At 43.7% G+C, this 22843-nt stretch overlaps 2 protein-coding genes across 16 annotated transcripts in view; one reads left to right on the top strand and one right to left on the bottom strand.

Moving 5' to 3' along the window:
* Nucleotides 1-22843, top strand: part of LOC139562713 (NLR family CARD domain-containing protein 3-like) — a 287993-nt gene that overhangs the window by 156948 nt on the left and 108202 nt on the right. The window lies entirely within an intron of this gene.
* LOC139562714 (NLR family CARD domain-containing protein 3-like) overlaps nucleotides 1-22843 on the bottom strand; it is a 473339-nt gene that overhangs the window by 410769 nt on the left and 39727 nt on the right. Inside the window, exons 5-13 of one of the 8 annotated variants that reach the window (XM_071380671.1) lie at nucleotides 22618-22702; nucleotides 22260-22488; nucleotides 20060-21821; nucleotides 19603-19776; nucleotides 15449-15505; nucleotides 15167-15283; nucleotides 12061-12234; nucleotides 11351-11397; nucleotides 6771-8222 (exon numbers count right to left, since the gene is read on the bottom strand). In XM_071380671.1, coding sequence (XP_071236772.1) covers nucleotides 7696-8222; nucleotides 11351-11397; nucleotides 12061-12234; nucleotides 15167-15283; nucleotides 15449-15505; nucleotides 19603-19776; nucleotides 20060-21821; nucleotides 22260-22488; nucleotides 22618-22702 — 3172 coding nt within the window. In that variant the 3' untranslated portion in view covers nucleotides 6771-7695. Of the gene's footprint in view, nucleotides 1-6770; nucleotides 8223-11350; nucleotides 11398-12060; nucleotides 12235-15166; nucleotides 15341-15448; nucleotides 15506-19602; nucleotides 19777-20059; nucleotides 21822-22259; nucleotides 22489-22617; nucleotides 22703-22843 lie in introns of those variants that run through there. The other 7 variants (XM_071380672.1, XM_071380670.1, XM_071380674.1 and 4 more) reach the window with 7 other exon arrangements.

Here is a 22843-nt window from a genome sequence, read left to right as displayed (position 1 = left end):
CACACACACACACACACACACACACACACACACACACACACACACACACACACACACACACACACACACACACACACACACACACACACACACACACACACACACACACACACTTATCCAGAGCGACTTACAGTAGAGTGCATACATTTTTATTACATTTTTACATACTGAGACAAGGATATCCCTACCGGCCAAACCCTCCCTACCGGCCAAACCCTCCCTAACCCGGACGACACTATGCCAATTGTGCGTCGCCCCACGGATCTCCCGGTTGCAGCCGGCTGCGACAGAGCCTGGGCGCGAACCCAGCCCAGCCTGGGCGCGAACCCAGAGACTCTGGTGGCGCAGCTAGCACTGCGATGCAGTGCCCTAGACCACTGCGCCACCCGGGAGATACACACACACACACACACACACCTATTGTACTAAAATGTACTTGTTCAATGAATAGGAATGTTTATATATATAACAGAAAAAATGTTAGCTGTTATCCTGTTTATCTCGCTCTTAACAACTTAATAGTTAGTTACTGTATTTCTGACTGCTATTCTTTCTTTTGGAACATGAAATCGCTATCAGTTAGCATGTGGAACATTCAGGGCCTAAACTCATCAACCTTTGGACTGAAGAGTTTAGCACTGGAGTTCAACAAATACCTTAAAGATGTTGACGTCATCATTCTGCAGGAGACATGGTGTAAGGCTGACATTGTCACTCACTGTCCCACAGGTTACAGAGAGGTAATTGTGCCGTCACAAAAACACAGCTCTGTCAATAGAGGCAGAGACTCTGGAGGACTGATCATTTGGTACAAATCCGAACTACAACATCTAAATGATCCCCTCAAAATTGGCAAATATCACATTTGGTTAAAACTGAAAAAAGAACTTGTACTGACAGAAAAAGATGTGTTCCTTTGCGCAATTTATATCCCCCCCTCAGAATCCCCATATTACTCAGAGGAGATCTTCCCCACCCTTGAGGAAGAGACGTGCCATTTCCAGGCCCAGGGAAATGTGCTCATCTGTGGGGACACAAATGCGCGCAGAGGAACACTACCTGATCTAACGAGCACACGAGGGGACAGCTTTATTACAGGCCATACTGTTTCTAACTGCCTTAAAACTTCTTATGGCTGCAGGGGCAGTATTGAGTAGCTTGGATGAAAGGTGCCCATTTCAAACGGCCTCGTACTCAATTCTTGCTCGTACAATATGCATATTATTATTACTATTGGATAGAAAACACTCTCAAGTTTCTAAAACCGTTTGAATTATATCTGTGAGTAAAACAGAACTCATTTTGCAGCAAACTTCCTGTCAGAAAGTGAGAAATCTGAAATCGAGGCTCTGTTCCAGGGCCTCCCTATTAATCTGCTTGAAATCTATTAGTATACATGCACTTCATACGCCTTCCACTAGATGTCAATAGGCTGTGAGAGGTGAAATGGAGTGTATAGCCATATCTATGGTCAAAAGAGAGGTCTTGGAATGACAGGACCCCAATTTCCTCTGTTCAGCTTTGGCTTCTGAAAAGCTTTCCTTATAGACGGCTAATATCTCAGGCTTTGATTTTATTTGATAAATGTGACAATATCATCGTAAAGTATGTTTTTTCAATATGGTTTTATCAGATTATTGAATTTTTTTCGGGAGTTTTGGCGTGTTCCGTTCTCTGCGTTTGTTCACGATGGACAGCTTCGCGCCACTTGGCAAGTTTTGCTTGCTAATTCGAGAGGGAAAAAGGACATTCTAAATCCAAACAACGATTGTTCTGGACAAAGGACCCCTTGTGCAAGATTCTGATGGAAGCTCAACAAAAGTAGGACCCATTTATGATGTTATTTCATATTTCTGTCGAAAATGTTTACTATTCGTTTCCTGCCCAGATTTTGGGCGCTCTCTCGCTATAATGTAAGCTGCATGTCGTACTAAAGTTATTTTTAGAATTCTAACACGGCGATTGCATTAAGAACTAGTGTATCTATCATTTGCTGTACAACAAGCATTTTTTAGTAACGTTTATGATTAGTTATTTGGTCAGAATAGGTGAGTGTCAGAAATATATTCGGAGATTCTGGAAAATATTTGCTACGTTTTCACAATGTATAACCACGGATTTCAGCTCTAAATATGCACATTTTCGAACAAACCATATATATATTGTGTAATATGATGTTATAGGACTGTCATCTGATGAAGTTTATGAAGGTTAGTGAAATAATTAATATATTTTGCTGGTTTTGTCGCTATCGCTACTGTTGCCTTGAATCAATGCTGTTGTGTGGTAGGCTATTGTAGTAAGCTAATATAATGCTATATTGTATTTTCGCTGTAAAACACTTAAAAAATCTGAAATATTGGCTGGATTCACAAGATGTTTGTCTTTCATTTGCTGTACACCATGTATTTTTCATAAATGTTTTATGATGAGTATTTAGGTATTTCACGTTGGTCTCTATAATTACTCTGGCTGCTTCGGTGCTATTTGTGATGGTAGCTGTGATGGTAGTTGCAATGTAAAACTGATTTATACCTCAAATATGCACATTTTTCGAACAAAACATAGATTTATTGTATAACATGTTATAAGACTGTCATCTGATGAAGTTGTTTCTTGGTTAGTTTGGTTGGTTCTTGGTTAGTTTGGTTGGTTTTGTGCAAGCTACCTGTACTGTGAAAAATGTCTGTGCTTTTTTGTATTTGGTGGTGAGCTAACATAAATATACGTGGTGTTTTCGCTGTAAAACATGTAAAAAATCAGACATGTTGGCTGGATTCACAAGATGTTTATCTTTCATTTGCTGTATTGGACTTGTTAATGTGTGAAAGTTAAATATTTCTAAAAAATATATTTTGAATTTTGCGCCCTGCACTTGGACGGGCTGTTGTCATATTGAGCCCGACTTAGGGCTTGCAGCCCGAAGAAGTTAATCTCCCCCATAGAAACAACAGCGACATTACCGTCAACAAAAACGGAAGGGATCTGTTGCAGCTCTGTAGAAGCTTGGGTCTGTACTTTGTCAATGGTAGGTTACGGGGGGACTCTTTGGGGAGATTCACCTACTGCTCACCTCTTGGCCACAGTACAGTAGACTATATGATCACAGACATTGACCCTTTCTCTCTCAGCTCATTCACTGTCAAGCCACTAACACCTCTGTCTGATCACAGCCAAATTACATTGTTCCTCAAAAGAACAGACATGGAAACAACCACACATTCACAGCCCAGTAAGCTGTACAACATCAGAAATTCATACAGATGGGCCCAAAACAGCACAGAAGAATACCAGAAAGCAACCTGGAACCAAAATATCCAAACACTCTTAGATAACTTTCTGGATACCACATTCACTCACAGTAAAGAAGGCATCAATCTAGCAGTACAAAACATCAACTATATATTCAGGCAAACGGCAAAAGAAGCACAATTGAAATTGATAAAAAACAAAACAAAAAAGATCACAGATGACAACTGGTTTGATGCAGATTGTAAAATTATAAGGAAAAAAATTAGAACACTATCCAACCAAAAGCACAGAGACCCAAATAATGGTGAATTACGCCTTCATTACTGTGAGACTTTAAAACTCTATAAACGTACACTCAGAACCAAAAAAGCACAGTACAACAGAAAGCAGCTGACGCTAACTGAGGAGTCCATAAACACAAACAACTTCTGGCAAAATTGGAAGAAAAAAATAAAAATCTAAACAAGAGGAATTAGCGATACAAAATGGTGACATATGGACAACCCATTTTAAAACACTCTACAACACCGTTCAAATTGACACAAACGCAGAACAACGCCAAATTCATGAGAAGTTGAATGGATTAGAAAAAGCTATAAAGGACAATCAAAATCCACTGGACTCCCCAATTACTGACCAGGAGCTCTATAAGAAACTTCAGGCTCTCAAATTTAAAAAGGCATGCGGACCTGATGGCATCCTAAATGAGATGCTCAAACTCACAAGTGCAAAAATTCAATTGGCTATATTAAAACTGTTTAAGTGTAGGTTATTTCCCTGGCATCTGGAATCAAGGACTCATAACCCCAATCTTTAAAAACTGAGACAAATTTGACCCTAACAATTACAGCGGCATTTGTGTGAACAGTAACCTGGGGAAGGCTTTTTGTAGTATTATAAATGTAAGAGTTCTAAACTTCCTTAATAAGCACAATGTATTGAGTAAAAGCGAAATTGGATTTATACCAAAACATCGCACGACCGATCATATTTACACCCTACACACCCTGATAGATAAACATGTCCACCAAAATAATACCAAAATATACGCTTGCTTTATCGACTTCCAAAAAGCATTTGATTCTATTTGGCATACAGGACTGTTCTACAAAGTTATTGAAAGTGGTGTAGGGGGTAAAACATATGACAAAATTAAATCAATGTATACTGGCATTACGTGCAGCATTAAAATTGGCAAGAAAAGAACAGAATTCTTTAACCAGGGACGGGGCCTTCGTCAGGGTTGTAATCTGAGCCCTGCACTCTTCAATATTTACATCCACGAATTGGCCACTATTCTAGAAAAATCCTCAGCCCCTGATGTTAGTCTCCATAATTCAGAGGTTAAATGCCTACTCTTCGCAGATGACCTATGCCTGCTGTCACCCACAGCACATGGCCTACAGCAGAGCCTGGATCTGCTAGAGCAGTACTGCCAGACCTGGGTCCTGGCAGTAAACCCCAAAAATACTCAAATAATGATTTTCCAGAGAAGATCCAGATCTCAGGGAATTAGACCAAAGTTCTCAATTGGTACAAAATATATAGAGTACTGCACACACTACAATTACTTAGGTTTAAAAATAAGCTCAACTGGACACCTTAATGAGGCAGTGAATGAACTGAGAGAGAAAGCACGCAGGGCATTCTACGCAATTAAAAAGCAAATTCAAATTGAAATACCAATTAAAATTTGGCTAAAACTAATTGAATATGTAATTGAACCAATTGCACTTTATGGCAGCGAGGTGTGGGGTCCACTTGCAAAACAAGATTTCATCAAATGGGACAAACATCCCATTGAAACCCTGCATGCAGAGTTTTGTAAGATTCTCCTACATGTCCAGAGGAAAACTACAAACAATGCATGCAGGGCAGAATTAGGCAAATATCCACTAATAATAAAAACTAAAAAAAGAGCAATTAAGTTTTGGAAACATCTAAAATACAGTGACCCCCTCTCATATCACTACCAAGCCCTGCAATACCAAGAGCTGAGCCAAGAAAAGAGTCCCCTCATCCAGCTGGTCCTGGGGCTGAGTTCACAAACCTGTTCTACTAACACACTGAAGCCTCAGGACCAGAACATCCAATCAATCAGGATAAACCAAATTACAACACAGTCAAAACAAAACTATATTGCTTATTGGGAAACACAAGCACAATCACAGAGCAAAATGCAGTGCTATCTGGCTCTAAATCGACAGTACACCGTGGCTAAATATTTGACCATGGTTACTGATCAAAACCTTAGAAAAACCTTGACAAAGTACAGGCTCAGTGAGCACAGCCTTGCCATTGAGAAGGGTAGACACAGGAAAACCTGGCTCCCTGTAGAGGAAAGGCTGTGCAACCACTGCACATTAGCAGAACCTGAGACGGAGCTGCATTTCCTGACAAAATGTCAAAAATATAAAACAATTAGAGAGTGTCATTTCCCCAAATTTGAAACTCTTATTCAAGGTTTCAAAGACCTCTCTGATGAGGATAGGCTACCAGTCCTGTTGGGGGAGGACACAGAGAGCTGTGGGTTGGCAGCACACTACATTGCTGCCTGCCATAAGTTGAGGGACAGTGTCTGACAGACCAATCAACCTGCACATGTACTCTACTGTGTGTTTATTGTTATTGTTGAATGTATGGTTATTTTGACCCTTGGTTATTGTTGTTACTGTTGTCCCGTTGACCATTTTGATTCTCATTTTTATATTGTAAATAAGCTTTGGCAATATGTACATTGTTACGTCATGCCAATAAAGCAAATTGAATTGAATTTAATTGAATTGACAGCAGAGAGGGCAGAAAAAGAGAGCAGAGAGGGCAGAGCAGAAAGAGAAGAGAGCAGAGAGAGCAGAGAAAAGAGAGAGAGCAGCAGAGAGAGCAGAGAGAAAGCAGAGAACAGAGAGAGTGAGCAGAGAGCAGAGGGAGAGAGAGAGAGGGCAGAGAAAAGAGAGAAGAGAGCAGAGAGAGGAGAGTTAAGAGTTGCTATAGTGACCCTGCATCACAACACTCTGTTGCTATAGTGACCCTGCATCACAACACTATGCTGCTATAGTGACCCTGCATCACAACACTCTGTTGCTATAGTGACCCTGCATCACAACACTCTGTTGCTATAGTGACCCTGCATCACAACACTCTGTTGCTATAGTGACCCTGCATCACAACACTCTGTTGCTATAGTGACCCTGCATCACAACACTCTGTTGCTATAGTGACCCTGCATCACAACACTCTGTTGCTATAGTGACCCTGCATTACAACACTCTGTTGCTATAGTGACCCTGCATCACAACACTATGTTGCTATAGTGACCCTGCATCACAACACTCTGTTGCTATAGTGACCCCGCATTACAACACTCTGTTGCTATAGTGACCCTGCATCACAACACTCTGTTGTTTAATTCTATTTCACATATTTAATTGTTTGTATTTCATTTCATATTTGTTTCATGTTTAAACCAGTCGCAGGTTAACGTAACATCAATAACCAAACTGTTTTCACAAATAACATGCTTTTCTTGTTTCAAGTATGTTTTATTATGAAAAGTACAATATATCCTTGTATACTTGTACAACTATGGAGCGTATGTCATATGTAATTGTACAATTTGTTATTCAACATAAAAGACAACAAATTATCAAATTGGTATTTTAACGGTGTTATAGTAAGAGTTTAAATGTTTAAACAGAGGATACATTGGAAGAGGTCCTGGGTCAAGGTCCTCACAACTATAGGAAGATGCGCATGTGTGTGTGTGTGTGTGTCCAGAGTGTGTGTGTGTCCATTGTGTGTGTGTGTGTCCTGTGTGTGTGTGTGTGTGTCCTGTGTGAGTATGTGTCCTGTGTGTATGTGTCCTGTGTGTGTGTCCTGTGTGTCCAGTGTGTGTGTGTGTGTCCAGTGTGTGTGTGTGTCTAGTGTGTGTGTGTGTCTAGTGTGTGTGTCTGTCCGGTGTGTGTATGTGTCCTGTGTGTCCTGTGTGTGTGTGTCCTGTGTGTGTGTGTGTGTGTGTGTCCTGTGTGTGTGTTTGTCCAGTGTGTGTGTGTGTCCTGTGTGTGTGTGTCCACTGTGTGTGTGTGTGTGTGTGTGTGTGTCTGTGTGTCCACTGTGTGTGTGTGTGTGTGTGTGTGTGTCTGTGTGTCAGGTGTGTGTGTGACCAGTGTGTGTGTGACCAGTGTGTGTGTGTGTGTGTGTGTGTGTGTGTGTGTGTGTGTGTGTGTGTGTGTGTGTGTGTGTGTGTGTGTGTGTGTGTGTGTGTGTGTGTGTGTGTGTGTGTGTGTGTGTGTGTGTGTGTGTGTGTGTGTTTTTTTCCAGTGTGTGTCCAGGGCGTGTGTGTGTGTGTGTGTGTGTGTGTGTGTGTGTGTGTGTGTGTGTGTGTGTGTGTGTGTGTGTGTGTGTGTGTGTGTGTGTGTGTGTGTGTGTGTGTGTGTGTGTTATTATTTACAGGGACACTGAGGAGTCAACATCATAAACCCCAAACCCTGGATACAGGGGCTCAGTGAATGTGGAGGTGAATGTGTACAGGTGTGTCAGTGTGTCAGAGGAGGCTCTATAGAAGGACAGAGTGCCGGCTGGCCAGTCCAGATACACCCCTACTCTGTGGGAGCTGGAGGAGGGGACGTCTATGGTAGTGAGATTATTATTGTGCCAGGCAGAGTAACTGTTGTCAGAGCAGAACAGACTCCAGGACTTGTCATTGTATCCAAGACAACAGTCATTAACCCTTCCTCTCCTGCTGGTTTCTTTATAGGTCACTCCTATACCAGCCCTTATCCCACTCCACTCTACCTCCCAGTAACAGCGCCCAGTCAGACCCTCTCTACACAGCACCTGTTCATAGTCCTCAAATCTCTCTGGGTGATCAGGATACGGCTGCTTCTCTCTCCTACATGTCACCTTTCTGTTCTCCTCAGACATAGAGAGGAGTCTGTTTACTGTGTTTAGGTCCAGTGTGAGATCACAGACATCTGATGGATGAAACCAGACACAATATTAGAAATCATCATCATTCACATTAAAGTGTTAACTCACGTTTCACTAATTCATTTAATGTAGATTTTTCTAGGTATCAAAAGGAGTTAAGGTAACTTGAGACTTGTTGAATGATCATATGTTATACTGTATGGTAATATAAAATACACTTATTCCCATTAATTACACACACACACACACACACACACACACACACACACACACACACACACACACACACACACACACACACACACACACACACACACACACACACACACACACACACACACACACACACACACACACACACACACTGTGTAACGGTTCTCGTCCTCTTCGTCTGAGGAGTAGCAAGGATCGGACCAATACGCAGCGTGGTAAGTGTCCATAATAGATTTTTAATAAATCAAAATGAACACAGAACAAAAATTACAAAACACGAACAAACAACCGAAACAGTCCGTATGGTGCAAACACTGAAACAGGAAACAACCACCCACAAACACAGGTGGGAACAGGCTACCTAAATATGATTCTCAATCAGAGACAATTAATGACAACTGCCTCTGATTGAGAACCATATCAGGCCAGACATAGAAATACAACACAAGGACAACATAGAACACCAGACATAGAATGCCCACCCAAACTCACGCCCTGACCAACCAAAACAGAGACATAAAAAGGATCTCTAAGGTCAGGACGTGACAGTACCCCCCCCCCCAAAGGTGCGGACTCCGGCCGCAAAACCTGAACCTACAGGGGAGGGTCTGGGTGGGCATTTCACCGCGGTGGCGGCTCTGGTGCGGGACGTGGACAGCGCACCACCTTAGTCTTGGCCCACTTAGGTGGCGTCTCTGGGTTGGGGACCCTTGCAGCGGGCCCCGAATATTCGGCGCTGAGCCGACCCTTGCAGCGGGCCCCGAATAGATGGGCGACTCCGGCAGCGCCGGAGTGACGGGCGGCTCCGGCAGCTCCTGACTGACGGGCGGCTCAGGCAGCTCCTGACTGACGGGCGGCTCCGGCAGCTCCTGACTGACGGGCGGCTCCGGCAGCTCAGGACAGACGGACGGCTCCGACAGCTCAGGACAGACGGACGGCTCCGGCAGCTCCTGACAGACGGGCGGCTCCGGCAGCTCAGGACAGACGGACGGCTCCGGCGGACGGCTCCGGCAGCTCCGGACAGGAGGGAGACTCCGGCTGCTCCGGACAGGAGGGCGAATCTGGAGGCTCCGTACTAGAGGACGTCGCTGGAGGCTAAGGCACTAGAGGGCGACGCTGGAGGCTCCGGACTAGAGGGTGTCGCTGGAGGCTCCGGACTAGAAGGCGTCGCTGGAGGCTAACGACTAGAGGGTGTCGCTGGAGGCTCCGGACTAGAGGCCATCGCTGGAGGCTCCGGACTAGGTTCCTTCGTTGGAGGCCTCCTGCCATGGATCCTCACCGGAGGCTTCATGCCCTGGATCCTCACTGGAGGCTTCGTGCCATGGATCATCACTGGAGGCTTCATGCCATGGATTATCACCGGAGGCTTCTTGCCATGGATCACCAATGGAGGCTTCGTGCCATGGATCACCACTGGAGGCTTCTTGCCATGGATCATCACTGGAGGCTTCGTGCCATGGATCATCATTGGAGGCTTCGTGCCATGGATTATCACTGGAGGTTTCGTGCCATGGATCATCGCTGCAGGCTTCGTGCCATTGATCATCACTGGAGGATTCGTGCCATGGATTTATCACTGGAGGCTTCGTGCCATGGATTATCACTGGCTTCGTGCCATGGATTATCACTGGAGGCTTCGTGCCATGGATTATCACTGGAGGCTTCTTGTCATGGATTATCACTGGAGGCTTCTTGCCATAGATTATCAATGGAGGCTTATTGCCATGGATTATCACTGGAGGCTTCGTGCCATGGATTATCACTGGAGGCTTCGTGCCATGGATTATCACTGGAGGCTTCGTGCCATTGATCATCACTGGAGTGGAGAGACACACAGGAGGCCTGGCTCTGGGAGAAGGCACAGGACTCACCAGGCTGGGGAGACATGCAGAAGGCTTAGTGCTTAGCACAGGCACAGAACTCACCAGGCTGGGGAGACATGCAGGAGGCCTTGTCCTTGGCCGAGGCACCGGATGCACTGGACCGTGGAGGCGCAGCGGCGGTCTCGAGCGCAGAGCTAGCACCACTCGTCCTGGCTGGATCCCCCCTGTAGCCGGGCAAGTGCGGGGAGTTGGAATAGGCCGCACTGGGCTGTGCTGTCGAACTGGAGACACCGTGCGAAGGGCTGGTGCAGTATACACCGGGCCGAGGAGACGCACAGGAGACCAGATGCGCTGAGCCGGCATCATCCTTCCTGGCTCGATGCCCACTCTAGCCCGGCCGATACGAGGAGCTGCGATGTGACGTACCGGGCTATGAACACGTACTGGAGACACCGTGTGTTCCACCGCATAACACGGTGCCTGACCAGTACGACGCTTGCCACGGTAAGCACGGGGAGTTGGCTCAGGTCTCCTACCTGAGTCCGCCAATCTACCCGTGTGCCCCCCCCAAAAAAAATTCTGGGGCTGCCTCTCGTGCCCGTTACCTTGCGCCAATTCCTCGTAGTGGTGCCGCTCCGCTCTAGCTGCCTCCAGCTCCTCTTTCGGACGGCGATACTCCCCCGGCTGTGCCCAGGGTCCTTTACCGTCCAAAATCTCCTCCCATGTCCAGGAGTCCAGAACCCTCTGCTCCTGGTCAGGACGTGACACACTGGATACACATGCATGAACACAAACACACACATTTCTGACGTAACACTAACACACACACACACTGGATTCACATGCACGAACGCAAACACACACATTTCTGACGTAACACTAACACACACACACACACACCTGCATGCATGCATGAACAAAAACAAATATGTCTTATGTGACACGAACACACCACACACACACAAACACAGACACACACATTGTCAAAGCAACTCTTTGTAAACTTTGGTGTCCCTGATTTCTGCTTCTGTAGAACTACAGCTGATATTTAATATGAACAAATAAGTATTGATGGTTGTCTTTGACTTTGACTTAACTTGATTTAAGACTTATTCTTCATAGCAGTCAACACTCACATTTTCTAAGCCCAGGTTTCATTGTGTTCTCTCCACCATGTTCCACACTGTAGCGGTAAGCAGAAGAACAGACAGTCATTGAGGGATACACCTGAACACACACACACACACACACACACACACACACTCACACTGGACACACACACACACAGTGTTTGTTTCCAGTGTGTGTGTCCAGTGTGTCCAAAATGTGTGTCCTGTGTGTTTGTGTGTGTGTGTGTGTCCTGTGTGTGTGCCCAGTGTGTATGTGTGTGTGTGTGTGTGTGTGTGTGTGTGTGTGTGTGTGTGTGTGTGTGTGTGTGTGTGTGTGTGTGTGTGTGTGTGTGTGTGTGTGTGTGTGTGTGTGTGTGTGTGTGTATGAGTCTAGTGTGTTTCAAACTGGACACACACACACACACACTGGACAAACACACACACAGGACACACACACAGGACACACACACACACACAGGACCCACAGGACACACACACATACACACAGGACACACACACATACACACAGGACACACACACACACACAGGACACACACACAGGACACACACACACAGGACACACACACACAGGACACACACACACAGAACACACACACAGGACACACACACACAGTCAGCATATAACTTTGTCCAAGTGATGGTAAGAATGTTTGTCTTAACAAGCCTGATAAGTCACACATGTCTGATATGAACATTGACATAAACCCTCTACATACTTGAGTTTCTCCTGTCTGCAGTGTGGATCCTCCAGTCCAGCAAAGAGCAGTCTGACTCCTGAGTCTCCTGGGTGATTGTAGCTCAGATCCAGCTCTCTCAGGTGTGAGGGGTTTGACCTCAGAGCTGAGACCAGAGACGCACAGCCTTCCTCTGTGACTAGACAGCCTGACAGCCTGCAAAGAGTCAAATCATATTAAAATCACACTGCTATTCATTGGTGTTGAAAATAGTGGCAGTATATTTTTCTCCATATTCATGTCTCACCCTGATCTGTTTCATCTGTCTTGTGATTGTCTCCACCCCCTCCAGGTGTCACTTATTTCCCCGGTGTATATATCCCTTTGTTTACCTGGTGTGTATATTGCTGTGTTCCCCTGGTGTATATATCCCTGTGTTTCCCTGGTGTATATATCCCTGTGTTTCCCTGGTGTATATATCCCTGTGTTTCCCTGGTGTATATATCCCTGTGTTTCCCTGGTGTATATATCCCTGTGTTTCCCTGGTGTATATATCCCTGTGTTTCCCTGGTGTATATACCCCTGTGTTTCCCTGGTGTATATATCCCTGTGTTTCCCTGGTGTGTATATCCCTGTGTTTCCCTGGTGTATATACCCCTGTGTTTCCCTGGTTTATATATCCCTGTGTTTCCCTGGTTTATATATCCCTGTGTTTCCCTGGTGTATATATCCCTGTGTTTCCCCGGTGTATATATCCCTGTGTTTCCCCGGTGTATATATCCCTGTGTTTCCCTGCTGTATATATCCCTGTCTTTCCCTGGTGTATATATCCCTGTGTTTCCCTGGTGTATATATCCCTGTGTTTCCCTGGTGTATATATCCCTGTGTTTCCCTGGTGTATATATCCCTGTGTTTCCCTGGTGTATATATCCCTGTGTTTCCCTGGTGTATATATCCCTGTGTTTCCCTGGTGTATATATCCCTGTGTTTCCCTGGTGTATATATCCCTGTGTTTCCCTGGTGTATTTATCCCTGTGTTTCCCTGGTGTATATATCCCTGTGTTTCCCTGGTGTATATATCCCTGTGTTTCCTGTCTCTCTGTACCAGTTCGTCTCGTATGTTTATCAAGTCAACCAGCGTTTTTCCCTACTCCTGCTTCTATTATTTTTTGTTAGTCCTCCCGATTTTTGTCCCTTGCCTGTTTTCTGGACTCTGTACCTGCCTCCCGTGCCATCTGGGTCTCGCCTTGTGCCTTAAACCACACTGCTATTCTTTGAGGGTATCACCTTTTATTTGAGGGTATTTTAATACATGTCTTTTTCACCATTGTGAAATGTCTTTTGGTGTCTTTTTCACCATTCACCATGTATCTCGTCCCCCTATTTGAAGAAGTCATAAGTATTCTGACCAATTCACTTATAGTGTATTAAAGTAGTCAAAAGTATTGTATTTGATCCCATATTCTTTGAACACAATGACTACATCAAGCCTGTGACTTCCATGATTGAGAAAGATCATGAATGAATCATGAATAATAATGAGTGAGAGAGTTACAGAGGCTACAACAAAACATACTAACCTCTCACCATTACCAATAACAGAGGCTACAACAAAACATGCTAACCTCTCACCTTTAACCTCAAATAAAAGGTGACATTCTGTACTGTCACCTAATATGAAACATTGTATCTCATATCCAAAATGCTGGAGAATAGCGCCAAATTTAAAACTGTAAGCTTCATTGTCCAAACACATATGTTGTGGACTATGTGTGTCTGGTAAACACATGTGGATCTGGTGAATAGTTAGTCATTGAGTGAACAGGTTTTTATTTTTTATATTATTTTATTAAATATTTTACTAACGACATGCCACTGGCTTTGAGTAAGGCCAGTTTGTCTATGTATGTGGATGACTCATCACTATACACGCCAGCTACTACAGCGACTGAAATGACTACAACACTCAACAAAGAGCTGCGGTTAGTTTCAGAATGGGTGGCAAGGAATAAGTAAGCCCTAAATATTTATAAAACTAAAAACATTGTATTTGGGACAAAACACTCACTAAAACTTAAACCTCAACTAAATATTGTAATAAATCATGTGGAAATATAGCAAGTTGAGGTGACTAAACTGCTTGGAGTAACCCTGGATTGTAAACTGTCATGTTCAAAACATATTGATGCAGTAGTAGCTAAGATGGGGAGAAGTCTGTCTATAATAAAGTGATGCTCTACCTTCTTAACAACACTATCAACAAGGCAGGTCCTAGTTTTGTCGCACCTGGACTACTGTTCAGTCGTGTGGTCAGGTGCCACAAAAAAGGACTCAGGAAAATTGCAATTGGCTCAGAACAGGGCAGCACGGTTGGCCCTTGGATGTATACAGAGAGCTAATATTAATAATATACATGTCAATATCTCCTGGCTGAAAGTGGAGGAGAGATGGACTTTTATCACTACTTTTATTTAAGAGAGGTATTGACATGTTGAAAGCACCGACCTGTCTGTTTTAACTACAGGCACACAGCTTGTACACCCATTCATACACCACAAGACATTCAATCAGAGGTGTCTTCACAGTCCCCAAGTGCAGAACAGACTATTGGAGGCACACAGTACTACATAGAGCCATGACTACATGGAACTCTATTCCACATCAAGTAACTGACCCAAGCAGTAAAATTAGATTTAAAAAACAGATTAAAAAAAAAACCTTATGGAACAGCGGGACCTGTGAAAAGATACACACACACACACACACACACACACACACACACACACACACACACACACACACACACACACACACACACACACACACACACACACACACACACACACACACACACACACACACACACACACACACACACACACACACACACACACACACACACACACACACACACAATACATACACATGGATTTAGTACTGTAGATATGTGGTAAGAGCCTGAGGGCACACAGTGTGTTGTGACATCTGTGAATGTATTGTAATGTTTTAAAATTGTATAAACTGCCTTAATTTAGCTGGACCCCAGGACCCCAGGAAGAGTAGCTGCTGCCTTGGCAGGAACTAATGGGGATCCATAAGAAATACAATGCAATACAAATACTTGTTGACCAACTACAGGAATACTGGCCTCAGCGTCTCCAGTTTACAGTGGGGATTCCCCAGTCCAGCAGAGAGCAGCTTCACTCCTGAATCCTTCAGGTCATTGTTACTCAGGTCCAGCTCTCTCAGGTGTGAGGGGTTTGAACTGAGAACTGAGGCCAACACTTTACAGGATGTATCTGTGAGTTTACAGCCAGTGAGTCTGCAAACACAGAAGAAATACAATGACAGACAGGTCGTATTAAAATGTTACGCTTAGCTTTCCCTGCTTACACTGTAACCTGTGCACAAATAATGTGTTTGGTTTGACCTCAGAGCTGAGACCAGAGAAGCACAGCCTTCCTCTGTGACTAGACAGCCTGACAGCCTGCAAATAGTCAAATCATATTAAAACCACACCGCTATTCTTTGGTGGTGAAAATAGTGGCAGTATATTTTTAGCAACATATTCAAATACATCAGTGTCCTGAAACCTGCCATATCCATTCATAAATTAATGTATCATTATTAGAAATGACAAATTATCAAAGTATTACTTATAGAGAGAAAAATGCATAGTACAAATATTTGAGTAGACTGACCAAACCAGTTTAAAAAGCAGTATCAGTCAACAGACAGACAGTGAGGTATCAGATTTAGATTGTATTGAGTATACAGTCCACACCATATCTATTTTAACAGTGAAGCTAACATTTTAAATGTGGCTCTATACTCCAGCATTTTGGATTTCAGATCAAATGTTTCATATGATATGCATTTGCAGTTTGTTTTGGTTGTGTTTTGCCCAAAAGTAACTGAATGGTGGATGGTGACTGGAGTACTTTTCTGTCTAAGTGAGTAGATAACATGTTTCTAAACACTACTAAAGTAATCCTGATGATGCCATGATTAAGAAAAGCATGAATGAATCGTGAGTAATAATGAATGAGAAAGTTACAGAGGCTACAACAAAACATGCTAACCTTTCACCATTACCAATAACAGAGGATACAACAAAACATGCTAACCTCTCACCATTACCAATAACAGAAACTACAACAAAACATGCTAACCTCTCACCATTACTAATAACAGAGACTACAACAAAACATGCTAACCTCTCACCATTACCAATAACAGAAACTACAACAAAACATGCAAACCTCTCACCATTACCAATAACAGAGACTACAACAAAACATGCTAACCTCTCACCATTACCAATAACAGAGACTACAACAAAACATGCTAACCTCTCACCATTACCAATAACAGAGACTACAACAAAACATGCTAACCTCTCACCATTACCAATAACAGAGACTACAACAAAACATGCTAACCTCTCACCATTACCAATAACAGAGGCTACAACAAAACATGCTAACCTTTCAACACTACCAATAACAGAGGATACAACAAAACATGCTAGCCTCTCACCATCACTAATAACAGAGACTACAACAAAACATGCTAACCTCTCACCATTACCAATAACAGAGACTACAACAAAACATGCTAACCTCTCACCATTACCAATAACAGGGGAGGTTAGCATTTATTCGGATCTTTGTGCCTCTATAACCTTCTTATTCGTTATTATTCACAATTCATGCATGATTATCAAATCAAATCAAAGTTTATTTGTCATGTGCTGAATACAACAGGTGTAGACCTTACAGTGAAATGCTTAGTTACAGGCTCTAACCAATAGTGCAAAAAATGTATTAGGTGAACAATAGGTAAGTAAAGAAATAAAAACAACAGTAAAAAAAAAAGTAGCGAGGCTATATACATACACCGGTTAATCAGGCTGATTGAGGAAGTATGTACATGTAGATATGGTTAAAGTGACTATGCATATATGATAAAAAGACAGTAGCAGTGTAAAAGAGGGGTTGGGGGGGGGCACATACTGCAAATAGTCCGGGTAAACATTTGGTTACCTGTTCAGGCGTCTTATGGCTTGGGGGTAAAAACTGTTGAGAAGCCTTTTTGTCCTAGACTTGGCACTCCGGTACCGCTTGCCATGCGGTAGTAGAGCGAACAGTGTATGACTGGGGTGGCTGGGGTCTTTGACAATTTTTAGGGCCTTCCTCTGACACCACCTGGTATAGATGTCCTGGATGGCAGGCAGCTTAGCCAGAGTGATGTACTGGGCCGTACGCACTACCCTCTGTAGTGCCTTGTGGTCAGAGGCCGAGCAATTGCCGTACCAGGCAGTGTTGCAACAAGTCAGGATGCTCTCGATGTTGCAGCTGTAGAACCTTTTGAGGATCTGAGGACCCATGCCAAATCTTTTTAGTTTCCTGAGGTGGAATAGGCTTTGTCGTGCCCTCTTCACGACTGTCTTGGTGTGTTTGGACCATTCTAGTTTGTTGGTGATGTGGACACCAAGGAACTTGAAGCTATCAACCTGCTCCACTACAGCCCCGTCGATGAGAATGGGGGCGTGCTCGGTCCTCCTTTTCCTGTAGTCCACAATCATATCCTTAGTCTTGGTTACGTTGAGGTTGTTATTTCAGGTTGTTATTCTGGCACCACCCGGCCAGGTCTCTGACTTCCTCCCTATAGGCTGTCTCGTCGTTGTCGGTGATCAAGCCTACCACTGTTGTGTCGTCTGCAAACTTAATGATGGTGTTGGAGTCATGCCTGGCCATGCAGTCTTGGACGAACAGGGAGTACAGGAGGAGACTGGGCACGCACCCCTGAGGGGCTCCAGTGTTGAGGATCAGCGTGGCAGATGTGTTGTTACCTACCCTCACCATCTGGGGGCGGCCCATCAGGATGTCCAGGATCCAGTTGCAGAGGGAGGTGTTTAGTTCCAGGGTTCTTAGCTTAGTGATGAGCTTTGAGGGCACTATGGTGTTGAACGCTGAGCTGTAGTCAATGAATAGCATTCTCATGTAGGTGTTCCTTTTGTCCAGGTGGGAAAGGGCAGTGTGGAGTGCAATAGAGATCGCATCATCTGTGGATCTGTTTGGGCGGTATGCAAATTGAAGTGGGTCTAGGGTTTCTGGGATAATGGTGTTGATGTGAGGCATTACCAGCCTTTCAAAGAACTTCATGGCTACGGAAGTCAGTGCTACGGGTCAGTAGTCATTTAGGCAGATTGCCTTCGTGTTCTTGGGCATAGGGACTATGGTGGTCTGCTTGAAACATGTTGGTATTACAGACTCAATCAGGGACATGTTGAAAATGTCAGTGAAGACACCTGCCAGTTGGTCAGCACATGCCCGGAGCACACGTCCTGGTAATCCGTCTGGCCCCGCAGCCTTGTGAATGTTGACCTCTCTAGGGGGTGTGGGATGGTAGCATATCCTAGTTTCTGGGCCTGAGTAGCAGACAGTTTACTTTGGGCACGCTTTTCATTCAGAGTTGAAAATAGTGCCCCCTACCCTAGTTAAAGGCCTTACTCACGTCGGCTACGGAGAGCGTGATCACACAGTCGTCCGGAACAGCTGATGCTCTCATGCATGCCTCAGTGTTGCTTGCCTCGAAGCGAGCATAGAAGTGATTTAGCTGGTCTGGTAGGCTCGTGTCACTGGGCAGCTCTCCCTTATTCATAATCATGGTATCATCCACATGAATGTAGAAGTGTTCAGAAACATCTTCTATTCTTACTGACAATACAAGTGAAGTGACTCCAAAATGACAGGACATTATTCACCATTCAGTTTCTATTAGGAAAAACATAATCTAAAACACAACCAAGACAAACTGCAAATGCATTCAATAAGTTTGTTTAGTCACAAGCTTGATGTAATCACTGCAGGCATGGAATATGGTACCAAATACTAAACTTTTGACTAAATGAATTTGTCCAAATACTTACGACTTTTTCAAATGGGAGAATTAGATAAATAAAGTGCTTTCATTTCTAAACGGTAAAATGTATATTTATGAATACCTTTAAATAAAAGGTGACATTCTGTACTGTCACCTAATATGGAACGTTCTATCTCAAATCCAAAATGCTGGAGCATAGCACCACATTTAAAACTGTCACACCAGCCTTCGCTTTGGCTCCCCCTCCTGTCCAGTTTAGGCATCGTCAGCCTTCTAGTTGCTGCATAACCTGCTGCTGGCAAACACCCTTCACTTATCAACCTCAGACTTGTCTCGTCATAATTACGCACACCTGGTTCCAATCCCCACTCAATCACTGTATATATATTCCCTCTGTCATTTGTCTTTGTCCGTCATAGTAAATGTTGATTGTTTTCCTGAGAGGAATCTAACCTACTATTCCTCAGTACTTTATTATTTTGCACTTTGGGTTTCATCCCACTTTGATCTATGGTGCTTAATAAATTATGTAGTTCTAAACCTGCGACTGACTCCTGCCTACTCCTCTCTACACTTGTGCCAAAAACTGTAAGCTTCACTGTCCAAACACATATGGTGTGGACTATGTGTGCCTGGTAAACACATGTGGAGCTGGTGAACAGTTATGACTCGTTGACCAACTACAGGAATACTGACCTCAGAGTCTCCAGTTTACAGTGGGGATTCCCCAGTCCAGCAGAGAGCAGGTTCACTCCTGAATCCTTCAGGTCATTGTTACTCAGGTCCAGCTCTCTCAGGTGTGAGGGGTTTGACTCCAGAGCTGAGACCAGAGAAGCACAGCCTTCCTCTGTAACTCCACAGCCTGACAGCCTGCAAAGAGATCATCATGACTTCACAAACACATTGTTAATTTAACACCAGTAGTGTAGAAGGACAATGGCAGGTGCATTTGGTTTATTCTCTCAAACAACAAAGATTCATATTCCGTCTCCTAGAATTGTACGGTCTCAATGTTATACTAATGTGTACATTAATGCATTTATTCAATATGTTTTTCAATATAATATTATATACATATCATAATACATATTTTTTTCTGAACTGAATATTGTTTCCTGATGATTAGTTCTTATATGTCATTTGATGTACTCACAGAACAGCTCTGGAGGCTTTGACCACTGGCATCAGCCTCAGAAGACCTTTCTCTGATCTGGAGTATTTCTTCAGGTCAAACACATCCAGCTCCTTTTCTGAAGTCATCAACACAAAGACCAGAGCTGACCACTGTGCAGGTGACAGTTTGGCTCGAGAGATACTTCCTGAGCTCAGGTATCTTTGGATCTCCTTCACTAGAGAATGGTCATTCAGTTCATTCAGACAGTGGAACAGATTGATGCTCCTCTCTGGCGAGGGATTCTCCCCGATCTTCTCCTTGATGTACTTCACTGTTTCTTTATGGCTCGGTGAGCTGCTTCTTGTCTCTGTCAGTAGACCACGTAAGTACTTCTGATTGGACTCCAGTGAGAGGCCCAGAAGGAAGCGTAGGAAAAGGTCCAGGTTTCCCGTCTCACTTTGTAAGGCTTTATCCACAGCACTCTTGTAGAAAGTAACTTCAGGCTTATCTTTTGTTTGCAGTTTGTCCATTAGATTCTCATTGTTGTTGATGAATGAGAGGAACACATATACAGCAGCCAAAAACTCCTGAATGCTCAGATGGACGAAGCAGTACACCTTGTCCTGGTACAGCCCACATTCCTCTTTAAAGAGCTGTGTGCACAATCCTGAGTACACTGAGGCTTCATTAACATCAATGCCAGCCTCTTTCAGGTCTTCTTCATAGAAAATCAGATTGCCCTTCACAAGCTGTTGAAAAGCCAGTTTTCCCAGTGACAGAATGCTCTCTTTATTCCAGTGTGGACCTGTCTCTTCTTTCCCAAGATACTTTTCATTCTTCTGTTTGGTATGAAACACCACAAGGTGTGTGTACATCTCAGTCAGAGTCTTGGGCATCTCTTCTCTCTTATGTTCCAGCATGTGTTCAAGGACTATTGCAGAAATCCAACAGAAGACTGGAATGTGGCACATGATGTGGAGGCTCCTTGATGTCTTTATGTGTGAGATGATTCTGCTGGCCAGGTTCTCGTCACTGAATCTCTTCCTGAAGTACTCCTCCTTCTGTGGGTCATTGAACCCTCGTACCTCCGTCACCTGGTCAACACACCCTGAAGGGATGTTATTGGCTGCTGCAGGTCGGGTAGTTATCCAGAGGAGAGCAGAGGGAAGCAGATTCCCCTTGATGAGATTTGTCAGCAGAACATCCACTGAGGTTGACTCTGTGACGTCACAACAGATCTTGTTCTTCTGGAAGTCTAGGGGCAGTCGGCACTCATCCAGACCATCAAAGATGAACAGAACTTTGTACTTGTCGTAGTTGGAGATTCTTGATTGTTTGGTTTCCATTGAGAAGTGATTAAGAAGTTCAATCAAAGTGTTTTCCCCTTTCATCAAATTCAGTTGCCGGAAAGGGAATGAAAATACAAATTGGACATCCTGATTTGCTTTTCCTTCAGCCCAGTCCAGAATGAACTTCTGCACAGAGACTGTTTTTCCAATGCCAGCGACTCCCTTTGTCAGCACAGTTCTGATAAGTTTGTCTTGTCCAGTTAAGGTTTTGAAGATGTCGTTACATTTGATTGCAGTCTCTGGTCTTGCTTGTTTCCTGGTTATTGTCTCAATCTGTCTCAGCTCATGTTCATTATTGACCTCTCCTGTTCCACCCTCTGTGATGTAGAGCTCTGTGTAGATCTTATTGAGAAGTGTTGGGTTTCCTTGTTTAGCGATCCCCTCAAATACACATTGAAACTTCTTCTTTAGATTAGATTTGAGTTCACGTTGGCAAATCACAGCAAGCTCATCTGAATGAAGAAATAACAGAGGATATTAATATTACATCTGTTTTAATGCCTACAGTATTGTAGGACTGTTATAAAGTCTTAAATTATAATCATTTATTATTTTAACTGTCTGCATAAATCTATACATTTTTTAATACTGCGTTAAACACTGGTGTGACTGATTAGATTATTATTGGTATTACTGATGGTATTATTAATGTTGTTTGTCTCTATCTCTCTCTCTGTTTCTGTCTCTCCTCTGTCTTTCCTCTGTCTCTCCTATTCTCTCTCTCTAAATTAATCAACACAACATATCCCTGCTGCTACTTGATGAGGTCACTAGGTGTTGTGTTAAGGCTGCTACAATATCATTGAGTTACACAGCTACTTTAGCTGTACTTTAGCTACAGCTTTTAAATGTTAAAAAACATATTTCAACATGAGGCAGACAGATCTTACTTTTCTCCAGTGTGTCAGCAAGATCATTCTGGTTCATTTTCCTCAGGACGTGCAGTGTGATCTTCAGAGCCCCCTCTCTGGCACTGCTCTCCTGCTTCTCATCTTCAGTGTCCACCACTTCCTTATCCTGCTTCTGACTCTCAAAGCCTTCTGGGAGTTCTGGACTAAGAATCCTCTTGAACATCTTCAGCTCGTTCTTCACAAATGCCAGAATTTTCTCTTCAAGCAACTGAAATAAATCAAGTAAATAGGTTAAGCAAGAGACAAAATGCTTTCTCATCAACACGTTAATGAATGATTGACAGATCAACTTTACTTGAGATAAACAAAAACAAATGTACATAACAGGATCACATACACTGAATATGGAGGCCAGGTCTGTTTGATGACTCTGGGAAGACTGACCACTGAGAATCTCTAACTCTGATCTCTCCTCTTGGTTTCTGTGGACAAAACATGAGATTACATCTCCTCATCCAGGGAGTACACACACACACACACACACACACACACACACACACACACACACACACACACACACACACACACACACACACACACACACACACACACACACACACACA

Source organism: Salvelinus alpinus, chromosome 32 (genome assembly GCF_045679555.1).
Source record: "Salvelinus alpinus chromosome 32, SLU_Salpinus.1, whole genome shotgun sequence".
In the NCBI taxonomy this organism is placed as follows: domain Eukaryota; kingdom Metazoa; phylum Chordata; class Actinopteri; order Salmoniformes; family Salmonidae; genus Salvelinus; species Salvelinus alpinus.
Note: the sequence above shows the minus strand (reverse complement) of the source record. Positions and strands in the feature narration are given on the sequence as shown.